Source organism: Salarias fasciatus, unplaced genomic scaffold (assembly GCF_902148845.1).
Source record: "Salarias fasciatus unplaced genomic scaffold, fSalaFa1.1, whole genome shotgun sequence".
In the NCBI taxonomy this organism is placed as follows: Eukaryota; Metazoa; Chordata; class Actinopteri; order Blenniiformes; family Blenniidae; genus Salarias; species Salarias fasciatus.
The window spans coordinates 10,320-22,084 of record NW_021941302.1 but is presented as its reverse complement, the minus strand read 5'-3'; the positions used below and the strand labels follow the sequence as shown (position 1 = coordinate 22,084).

Below are 11,765 nucleotides of genomic sequence, written 5' to 3'. Positions count from 1 at the left end.
GTCTTCACACCACCTGTCATGTCAGCGGCAGTGAGTTTTAGAGTATCGACCCACCTGACAGTTTTTTTGCATCTTCAGCACCAAGGACAGCGCTTACAATGGTCGTGATTTCCTGCTGGAAAGTGTTTTTGTTCTCGTCTGTTCTTGTCATGTGGTGAATTGCTGCCAAACTCCTTATGGAGAAAAAATGTAATAAAATGTGAGTTTGTTAGAACTTCTTAATTTTTATTTGTGTGTTTCATGGCTTCCAGCCAGTAGCATGAGTGGTGATGTGCAGCAGGGAAAAAAACTGCAATGAAGTCACTCCTTCATTCATTCAGTTGCCAGCCCTCTCTTCTTAAAACACCTTCCCATGTGCCTGGGCACAAATAACATCTAACAACCTGATTGGAGTAGATATTTAATGAAGTGATAAGAACTTTAATGATATTGTCAACTTTGGGATTTGGGTAATGAATATAATCAGTAACTTCTCAAACCTCTAAATTAAACTATAATATGAGCGCTGTGCTCTCATCGCATTGGGTTTTCTTCAGGTCCTCCAGTTTCCTGCCACAGTGTAAAAACATGAAAATACAAGAAACATTTGAAAAAAAACAAGACTTTATTTTATTTGGAACAAATTCGTTTAAATGGAGACCACTCTGACGAATACCGCAGAAAGACAAAAAGTTGCAATAGATTTGTTGTAAATATGAGCTATAAATGATCATAAGTGAACAAAAATACACAAAAAAGTGATTCACCTGATTTAAATTGTTTCCCACAAGCTTCCTCTTTATACAGCAAACATGAGATACATGAACATGAGAACCTGATCCCAGTGACACACAGTCAGTCTGAAATCTGATGGATTCTGTCTTTGCTGGTCACAGTATCTGCTTCACAACAAACCAAAAGAAATGTTTTAATGGTAAATTAGTCTTTAAAAAAGAACAGAAATGGAGCCGCTGCCTGTGGTGATGAGAAGCTTTAACCACTGCAGCTACATTTAAAGTGCAGACATACAAGCATCTGAAATTAATAATAAAAACAACAAATCCAAACCTTTTTTAAGATTTTGAACTTTGTCTTTTAAAACAGCACCAGAGATCAGTGTTTGTTCCTCTTATTGGTGATTTTCTTATCCCACAGACAGATAAACACCAGCGCTAAAAAAACAAAACAAAAAACACATTCCAGTTCAAATGAAGCAAAAACACAATTTTAGTCACAAAGTGAAGAAGAAAACATTGATTATCACAAGTACAGAACTGTTCAATAGAATTCTGTGAAAGAGAAAAGTCTATAAGAAAATTGTTTCAGTCATTTAAAACTGGAAAACAAAGTTAGTGTTTTAAAAGTGGAATATGTTGTTGTTTTTGTCCACTTACCAGCAATAACACAGGGGATCAGCATGAAGCGCAGGATGACAATGACTGGAGGCATTAACATTGGAGGAGCAAGTAACACTGTCTTGTCACCGTATTTAATCTAAAACAGAAAACATCTCATCAGAGCCTTGAGCCAGAGATATGAAGGCTGGATTTTTGAGTGAATATTGATAAAATCATCAAGAAAATGTGTCCAAACAAATGCAGGAATATTTCTGTGTACATGGACATTTGATGCAATAAAATGTTGAGTCGTAGTTGAAAAACAAAACTTACCTTTAATGTCTGGAACTGTGCGCTGGGTGGACTCTGAATCTCACAAGAGTAAAAGTTGAACTCTTCACCGGGGTCTTTGTCTTCCATGATGCAGGGGTATCGTTTCTCCTCCTGCTCCCCCCATACTGACAACTCCGCTGGTGTTATCTCCAGTTTGTCTGCTTTTCTCTGAAATGACAGCAGAAACTCATGTTGATCCCATGTGGAACACGTTGGTGTTATTTCAAACAAAACAGAAGAAATTCAACCTGTATGGTGATCTGGACGTGGTCACCCCTCTGTGTGGATGTGAAGCTGGTGAACTCTGGGTCTGGATGGTAGATCAGGTTTGTGGAGCAGATCAAGGTTTCATTGGCCACTTTCAACAGAAGAGAACTGCTGGAAACTCTGGAGGGATTTGTAGCTGCAGGTGACTTGAAGGTGAGATTCTGCATGAAATCAAAAGAAAAGAGACGTCTCATATTGATGATACGATTGTTATTTGACTCATTGTTTCTATGATCATAATGATTAAGATGTTCCAAGATGTTGTGGGTCTTCAGATTGAGGAAACATTTCCTCCATCCTTCACAACAGAAACCCAAACCCTGGTCTTCGCTCTCCAGACCCACCTGATGGTTCCTGTCAGTCGGAGGTTGGACTTCCTGAGGGGCTCGGCTGTGAATGACCCCCTCCACAAACTCCAGGTGAGATCCAGTGAGTGTGATCTTCCTCCCCCCACTGCAGGTTCAAGGAAAGTGGTCGACATGAAACTTCTAGCTCAGCATGACACGTTAAAAACAGATATTTAAGAAAATCCCCGTAACTCTTCATTTTCAGGCAGTCGACTGATTATTGTGTTTTGTTTTGAGCATCACAGTATCAGTAAATCCAAGCACACCTGATCCAGGAGTTCCTCGGTGAAATGTCTCGACAGGAAGGTGACGGCTGGTAGGTGATGCTCGCGTCACCGTGGCAACTGCCGTCTGGGAGGAGAACGCAGGCTTTCACTGTCCCTTTACGGTTTGCTCTGGGAATGTGGAAGGTCAAACTGGAGCCGCTGTTGTTCCAGACAGGAGACCTGAGCAGAGAACACACAACAAGACTCAACAAGATCCAAAAACAAATGAAAACTGAGCAGAGAAATGCTCCTCAATGCTCCATCATTCTTGGAAAACTGCACCATGTTCTCCTGAGAGCTGAGAGAAAAGGTTGGATCATGTCACTCCTGTTAAAATGTGATGGGTCAGTGTGTTTCATGGCTGCTGTTTCTCCTCTTGGACTTCCCAGATGTGTGTGAAGCGACTCACTCCTGTGGCGTACAGTCCAGGTCTGCCTGCATCCTCACTCCGGTCACACCGCTGAGGTTACCACCTGACAACACTGCGTGGTTTCTTCCATAGAAAGACACAATGCTGGGGCTGATGGAGGAGATCTCAGGCTTCTGACGAGGAAAACACATCAAAACACAATCAGCAGCAATACAGTCAGAGTGTGGAGGAGGAGAGAGTCAAAGGAAGAGACTCACAGGAAAGTTCAGCTCAGACTGCAGCGTTTGACACACACTGTCCTGCAGGAGGAGGAAGAAACACTTTACAGTGATGGAGCATCTTTCTGACACATCAGATGATGTGGGTTCATGTACAATTTGGATTTACTGCAAAATTAACAAGTACAACATGAATGAAGTGTTGATGAGTCTGCATAACAGCAAGAAAGATGTTATTACATCTAAAAGTTGTTCATTAGCCCAGGAACAGCTGTTGTTGCTCCATTCACAGCCGGCTTTGATACACTGCTGACACCTGAAGGGAAAACACAAATCAGAGTTTAAATGTGCGGGAAGGAACAGGAAGAGCTTCATACACCACAGTCACCAAAAGCAAAACAATCTGTCAGTAAGGTTCAATATGAGAAATATATGCTCATTTGAATCATGTGGGAAAAAAAGAAAAAAACAACTTAAAACCACCAGGGGATGCAGGCAAGGCTGGTCCAACTCACCCCTACTTTTTGCACAAGCAAGTGAACCAGAAGCAATTTCCCTTCAAACCATAGCAGGTTTCCAAAATGAGCACGAATGATCACTTTACGCTGATGATCTTTTGCTGTATATAGCTGAACCGTGCACTTCAATACCCCCACTGTGGAAACATGTCCCCCTGCAGCTGTCTCCACTGCTGTGTGAGTGAATGACTTACAAGACTCGGGTTGGTGGTCCACTCATATCAGAACAGTTCATTAACTGCAGTTGTTCGGTCAGACTTGTTGAGCCAAGCGCCATCTTTACAGTGACCAGCAGGCCTGTCAAACAGAAACATGATCTGCATTTCATCATTTTGAAAACTGACAATATGTTTTAATGTGTAACAGAATGTAATGAGACAAGAGATCAGTCAACTGGAGGTGAATATTGTATCTGTTTTGCATTTCCTTCATCATTTCTATCAAATCACCTTCAGGAGGAACACTCTGCTGAGAAAGGATGCAGGTGCATTGTGGGAACTGTGGAGGAAGGCCATCCCGGCTACAAAGCTCCCCAGCAGTTGTGGAGAACTGACAGGCGAACCGCGTCTCTTTGCTCACGTTCACATGAGTCTGGATGTTCAGAGTGAGCTGAGAGAGAAAGAACAGAAGATGAGTGGTGAATCAAGGAGCTCCAGCTGGTTTCAGTCCTCAGAGTGTGATCTGGTCTGAACCTGTCCAGTCCCGTCTTCAACAACTTTGTGGGAAATCAGTTTCTGCTGGAAGACATGAGGAATGGACAGCCAGTGGGAGTCCTCACAGTCATCTTCAAAGGTGCAGCTTTGGAAAGAAACATATGTTCTCACCAAGTTCATGACTGCTTGAACTGTTCCAGAAGCTTCTTCTCTCACCTTTCTTTGGAGACACACCACACACAGTATGGATCCTGAGCAGTCCACCACTCCTGGACATTTGTGTGTGTGCTGCACTTTGCTACAGCCACACGCTTCACCTACAAACAAGAGCATTGAAGAAGACTTAAAAATACACCAAATGCAAAGGAAAACTATTAGCTGTGAGAGACAATTCCATCAATATCTACCTCATTTTGAAATGGCACATACACATGTTTATGATCCACTGGATCCAGGTGCATTCTGGGAAACACTCGGCGGTCCTGGTTGGACATGTAGAGCACTCTGGGACAGGTGGTGTGATACTTCCTGTCCACAGCAAGCTGACGACAAGAGTGTGAGTCAATAAATGTTCTGAGGAAGAAACTTCAACTTCAAACTGGATCCTGTTTTTCTCAGAAGTCTTTAAAAAGCTGTGAATCGTTCACAGGATGTGGTTTGTGATAAGTCAGAGCGAGGGATGTGTCAGGCCTGAAATGTGTCCGTTATCTGATCTGATCTGAAAAGGCTCCGTAGGTTTGTGAGCATAAACTTTAAGTCAGTTTGATAGAACTTATTAAAAGTTGCTGTATGATCAGATTTCTGGATGATTCCTTTTCAAGAATAAAGAAGCATCATTAACAAATGGCATAAGGTTTGAAATGTTATGTCTTTTTCTGAGTAAACTTCAACTTTTTCAAGTATTGTCAGAAGACACTGAATTCAACTTATTTGCGCTAAAACAAAGACAAAACATTCCGAGCTGTGGTGATTTATGATCATATTTTCATTTTGCTGAGCTGGTTCATTCTTGATCCAATTAAGCTTCATGGAGCCCCTAAACTGAAACAGGTTTGACTCTTATTGTGTTTAATATACTGTAGATGGTTTCATCTGGAGACACAAAAATCACAATGTGAAAAGATGCAACAAGGCATGACAGAAAGTTTTCATTTTCAGGCCTAAAAATAAGATAGTATGATTTTCTCAGCATGTATTATCATCAGTCTGCATCAGGGGTTTCACAGTCTTCATGACCAAAATTGCTTTTTCAAATTTATCTGGGGTCACAGAACTTGTTTATCCTTTAAATGAGGAGAGCACAGCTTCTGAAGTTTCATATATGATGTAATCATGAAACACAAAAACTGTATCTTATGCTGCATTAATGAATTTTTAATTTCAATTTAGGATGAAAAACATTTCGATACATTTTCTTTTGTTGTTCCTCATTTTAATAGTCTCATCATTCTGTTACAGCATCTTTCAGACAATTTTGACATTTTAGAATAGAACAGAAATACTTTCTTAATCCCAGAGGAAAAAAGCTTCACCTTCTGATCCACACAGAATAAATAGAAAGTTGAATAAAAAACAAGACAGGATAAAAATTAAATAATAAGTAATTTTAAATACTAATATGTACAAAGACTCCCCCTTGACCTGCCACCTTAAAGTGGTGGGGGAGTTTGAGTGGCCAGGAGCTATGTTGTCGGGGGCTTTATGCCCCTGGTAGGGTCTCCCATGGCAAACAGGTCCTGGGTGATGGGCCAGACGAAGGGCAGGTCAACAGCTCCTATGATGAGGTTACAATCTCGGTCCGTGACGTCGCCCGGTATGGCACAGCCGGGGCCCCACCCTGGAGCCAGGCCTGGGGTTGGGGCTCGGAAGCGAGCGCCTGGTGGCCAGGCACTTACCCACGGGGCCCGGCCAGGCTCAGCCCGATGGGGCGACGTGGGCCGACCCTCCGGCGGACCCACCACCCGCCGAGGGAACCGTAGGGGCCGGGTGTAATGTGGATTGGTTGGCAGCCGACGGCAGGGTTCCCGGCGATCCGATCCTCAGACACAGAGACTAGCTCTAGGGACATGGAATGTCACTTTGTTGGGGGGGAAGGAGCCTGAGCTTGTGAGGGAGGTTGAGAGGTACCGGCTAGATATAGTCGGGCTCACCTCCACACACAGCCTGGGCTCTGGAACCCAATCTCTCCAGAAGGGCTGGACTCTCCACTTCTCTGGCGTTGTCCGCGGTGAGAGGCGGTGGGCTGGTGTGGGTTTGCTTATAGCCCCACAGCTCAGCCCCCATGTGTTGGAGTTCTCTCCAGTGAACGAGAGGGTCGCATCCCTGCGGTTTCGGGTGGGGCAAAGGTGCCTCACTGTTGTCTCGGCTTACAAGCCGAACAGCAGTGCAGAGTACCCGGCCTTCTTGGAGTCCCTGGGAGGGGTGCTGGACAGGGCTCTGACTGGGAACTCCATTGTTCTACTGGGGGACTTCAACGCCCACGTGGGTAGCGATAGTGAGACCTGGAAGGGGGTGATTGGATCGCATGGCCTCTCTGATCTGAATCCGAGTGGTGTTCCGTTATTGGACTTCTGTGCTCGTCACAGTTTGTCCATAACGAACACCGTGTTCGAGCACAGGGGTGTCCATAAGTGCACTTGGCACCAGGACACCCTAGGTCGGAGGTCGATGATCGACTTTATTGTCGTGTCATCTGACCTCTGACCGCGTCTTTTGGACACTCGTGTGAACAGAGGGGCAGAGCTGTCGACCAATCACCACCTGGTGATGAGTTGGTTTCGCTGGCGGAGGAGGAAACCGGACAGGAAACGGAGTCCGGGGCCCCTTGTTAAGGCCCGTCCGTTCTCTGTATGACCGGAGTAGGAGTCTGGTCCGCATTGTCAGCAGTAAGTCGGACTTGTTCCTGGTGCATTTTGGACTCTGGCAGGGCTGCCCTTTGTCACTGGTTCTGTTCATGATCTTTTTGGACAGAATTTCAAGGTGCAGCCAGGGCCCGGAGGGGGTCCGGTTCGGGGACCACAGGATTTCATCTTTGCTTTTTGCAGATGATGTTGTCCTGTTGGCTCCATCGAACCTGGACCTGCAGCATGCACTGAGGCAGTTCCCAGCCAAGTGTGAAGTGACAGGGATGAGGATCAGCACCTCCAAATCCGAGGCCATGGTCCTCGACTGGAAGAACGGTGGCCTGCCCTCTGCAGGTTGGTAGAGAGACTCTGGCCCAAGTGGGGGAGTTTAAGTATCTTAGGGTCTTATTCATGAGTGGGGGACGGATGGAGCGCGAGATTTACATGTGGATCGGTGCAGCGTTGCAGTGATGCGGTTGTTGTATCGGTCCATTGTGGTGAAGAAGGAGCTGAGCGGAAAGGCAAAGCTCTCCATTTACCAGTCAGTCTACGTTCCCACCCTCACCTATGGTCATGAGCTTTGAGTCATGACCGAAAGGACAAGATCTGGATGCAAGCAGCTGAAATGAGCTTCCTCTGTAGGGTGGCTGGGCGCTCCCTTAGAGATAGGGTGAGGAGCTCAGTCACCAGGGAGGAGCTCGGAATAGAGCCGTTCCTCTTCCACATCAAGAGGAGCCAGCTGAGGTGGCTCGGGCATCTGTTCAGGATGCCTCCTGGACGCCTCCCTGGAGAGGTGTTAGGGGAATGTCCCACTGGGAGGAGACCCTGGGGAAAACCTCGGACATGCTGGCAAGACTACGTCTCTCGGCTGGCCTGGGAACACCTTGGGATCCTCCCGGAAGAGAGGAAGGGGTGGAAAATGGATGGATGAATGTCTGTACAAAGATTAATGGTGACTAATATAAACAGAAAGGATTAATTGAACCTAAATAACTAGAACAATATTCACTGAAAAGAGTTACAGAGTTTTAAGGCCTCAAGAAGAAAGAATATTTTCGTCATTTTGTCTCTTTTTCTTTTTTTCTTGGGCATTGTAGATGAAATTGAGCTACAGATTCAATCGGTGTCAGAAGCTGTTTGATGCTGACAAGCTGTTCAGTTTGATGGACTCACCTTGATGAGCTGCCCGTCTCCAGTCCCGATGAAGAAAACCATCCAGCTGTTCTGCCTCACTGCCAGAACAGAGGTCATGGAGCTCTGTCTGAGGAGAACTGTCTTAGGACGCAGAACTGTAGAGGTCCTTTCAAGTACCATCTGTAAGAATACGGGTTTTTTTGTACAGCTTATGTAAATTCACATGCTGTTAAAGAAAAATATATTTAAAGCAAGTTACCATACATTCTTATAGGTGACGATCCTGTTGAATTAGGTTGACTTGAGTGCGACTGTGTTCTGCACATAGTAAATAATAATAGGATAAAGTGTGTGTGACTGCTGCAGTCTAGAATTTGTGGCACACCACCCTCATAAAAGACTCATAGACTTAGAATGAGGTTTAATATAAACCCACTCCACATCTCCACACAGAACCTCACTTCCACACAGGAACAACCCACACTGCAGCCACATATTCATGTTGACAATTTAAAGTCACGTTTCAAGTTTCAACATTCTCTTCAGTCAGATATAGTTCAGTTGAAGTGGGTTTTTTGACTTCGTGTCTGTTATGACTGATTCTGAAGGCAGGGACCCAAAATGTGACGTGCAACTTTTATATGGTTGACTACCTGTTGAACATCATCAATTTTTCTGATGGATTGCATTTTACAAGACTTGGATAATTTGAGGTTTGTTAAGCATTGAATGTGTTCAATGCAGCAGTTAATCAAATTCAAAGTTATTTGACATATTTTGTTATAACATAATACTAATGGAAGCTAAACCCAGGACAGACGTCCTGGTGCAGCGTCGACACCTTCACTCCTCATCTTTGGTTCTGTGTCGCAAAATTCCACAACATCTGGAGCAGACCATGTAAACTTAGATCCTGCTCAGCATGAAGAATGAAGTTACGTGGAATGGATTTATATTTTTCATTTATTTAAAGGTGTTTGATAACAACCTTATACTGAAAAGCCATGGTTTGCCAGTGTCTTTTTTTATTATTTTCTTTTAGCAATGTTATATTACAATAGCAATATTAAAATGACACTAATGAAGCTAACAGGATTACACTGTAGACACTGAAGAATACTGTGATACACTTTAGATTATAATGAACTGTTCAGAAGGATATGGCAGGGTTACTGGATCACTACGGCAACATGCCTGCTTACTGTAAATTTTAATTTAAATTTCTCCCAGAAACACACTGATTATTTCATAAATCTGAAAATAAATACGCCTCAATGCTCTTCTTTTGGAAATTATTAAAATTGTGTCATAATGTAGACAGTTTGTAAGATAAAGTTACACTTTGTTGCAAACAGTAAAGTCTCACTCCTCAATTAATATTAAGATGTATGATGTTGGAATTTTGTGTTTCATTTTCTCTTTTGCATTGAAGTAGTCTTAACATATTAGATAATTTATTTTTGTTCTGAATTGAATTACGGTGATTGTTGCTTTCTGACCATTCTGACCTGAAAATTACAATATATTGAGTTACAGTGAGCTGAAATTGTTTGAACACGTAAAAACTAATGAAGAGTAAAACTGATGTGAAACAGAGACTCACCTCTAATGGCCCTTTCTCCTTGGAAAGGTATAAAACTGTACCTAAATCTGGCCCTCCTGAGAGATCAGGACTGAAGTCAAACAGCAGCAGCTGGGTGTTGGTTTGTCGTCCATCCACACTGAACACGCCGCTCCAAAGCGTCTGCAGACCACCCGGGACGACCGAGGAGGCCAGCAGTCTGCTGCGACCACCACCAGGGAGGAGAGTCGCTCTCCTCACATACTTCAGAGTCTCCATTGTATTTAATTTGTCTTCGAACCGAAAAAGACGGACTCGGTTTTTTTTAGCGTCTGATGGCTCATTGGCAAGCAGATAAATGATCGAGTTGATCTGAAATCCGTCCACGAACTCCAAGTTCCTTGGACTTTTGATGGTGGGGTCGCCAGATGCCTCGTTTGTAGAAATTTTCCCCCCGGGGAAAGTGTCATCAGTGTTATGAAGGTTTAGAGTTCCTGAATCAGAGGGACATTTCTCCTCTCCAGACCCGTCCTGTTGTATCGCAGTCAGAATATAAGAGTCACTGCGAAGCTGGTTTTTCTTCAGGGTCACCAGAAACGCGACGGACGCGCTGCTGCGTTTGGCTGGTCCCACCTGGAAGTTTTCCTTGTGCAGAATGTTGGAGATGTTGTTCAGGTCCAGAATCTCACAGTATCCACACGCTCCATCGATCACACCACAGCTGATCACAGACTGATTCTTCTCAAACAGTAATAAAATATTGACCCTGAAAGTTGCGTTCCAGCCAGCGGCAGCAGGAACTCTGTAGAAGTCCTCCGTGTCCAGATTCAGGACTCCTCTCAGGGTCAGACTGTGGACCGGGGTCAGGTCGTGGGTCAGCTGGTACAGTTTCTCTTCAGTGGCGATGTAAACCGTGTTACTGTCCACGGCCAAGTGACGGATGTCTCCATCCAAGAGAAAGGATGTGTCTTCCTCCAGACACAGACTCGGGGCTCCACAGAGGATTAAAAGCAGACCGAGCAGCAGGAGCATCTTCCAGGGAGGGAGGCAGCTTCAACTGAGAGACCCTCACACACTTCAGACCTGCATGGCTCTCTGCTCTCCAACACACACGTCCTGAAGAAGTGCGTAAAAGTGCACGATTGCCTCAGTGAAAAGGAGAAGTGCTGAAAATGGGAGGGAGCAAGAGTGAAAATCACTTGACATTTATCTGTGTTTGTTCAGGAAATGCCACGATTACACAGCGTAGAACTATTCACTGCGCAACATGTGTTTCAGTTACATTAAGTTTGTAATATGTGCGCGAAATCAGACCATCCCGATGCTGTGCGCTCCTCAGCAAATCAACAAGGACAGACTCCAGCCGGAAAAATATGCAAAACCATAAGACCATGGTGGTTGACAGCATATTACATTAAGCAGATATCCCCCTGTGACTCTACTAGAAACCATAAAAGAAACCCTTGAGATTCGACATCTAATGAGACAGAGGTGACATCTCGTGTCGGGTCTGGGAAGTTTTTCTTCTGGTGTTTATTGCAAACATTGAACGATGCCCAGACTTGTAATAAGCACATAGAATTTAAAGATACTTGACTAGAAAGTCTTCAGAGAAGTACTGAGTCAGTTACTTTAAGTAAAGACAAGACAACACGGGTTTTAAAGCTTAAACACCAAAGTAAAAAGGAAAAGCAGTCTGCGGCATGACACGCAGCCATATAAAGCCATAACCTGGACACCATGTTTCACCAGTGAAACAGTCATGACTGAAAGTCTGTCATCGTTTCAAAGTGAGAGAAAAAAATCTGAAAATAAATAACATTTAATAACCTAACCGCTGAACTGCATACTGTTTAAATAATTTTTCTTCCGCGTTCCCCAGTGAATTAAAAGTAGACGAGCAGCATGATCATCTTCCAGGAAGGTGGAAGCTTCATCT

The 11,765-nt window shown here is 44.1% G+C and overlaps 1 protein-coding gene across 1 annotated transcript; it reads right to left on the bottom strand.

Annotated features, from left to right (window-relative positions):
* Positions 1–1,092: 1,092 nt before the first annotated feature.
* Positions 1,093–10,935, bottom strand: LOC115384764 (plexin-B2-like). The gene is made up of 15 exons (XM_030086998.1): positions 9,869–10,935; positions 8,305–8,445; positions 4,696–4,830; positions 4,505–4,605; positions 4,328–4,433; positions 4,135–4,244; positions 3,338–3,359; positions 3,157–3,198; positions 2,939–3,072; positions 2,530–2,709; positions 2,261–2,369; positions 1,898–2,077; positions 1,650–1,817; positions 1,374–1,473; positions 1,093–1,151 (listed from the first exon to the last, which is right to left on the bottom strand). The coding sequence occupies exons 1-15, from the start codon at positions 10,856–10,858 to the stop codon at positions 1,093–1,095; spliced, it is 2,577 nt and encodes an 858-aa protein (XP_029942858.1). The 5' UTR covers positions 10,859–10,935.
* Positions 10,936–11,765: the final 830 nt, after the last annotated feature.

Coding starts and splice junctions, on each gene's coding strand:
- LOC115384764 (XM_030086998.1), bottom strand. CDS start 10,858: ATGCTCCTGCTGCTCGGTCTGCTTTTAATCCTCTGTGGAGCCCCGAGT. Junction 3,199..3,337: donor GTAATAACATCTTTCTTGCT/GTTATGCAGACT, acceptor CTCCTCCTGCAG/GACAGTGTGTGTCAAACGCT. Junction 3,073..3,156: donor AGTCTGAGCTGAACTTTCCT/GTGAGTCTCTTC, acceptor TTTCCTCGTCAG/AAGCCTGAGATCTCCTCCAT.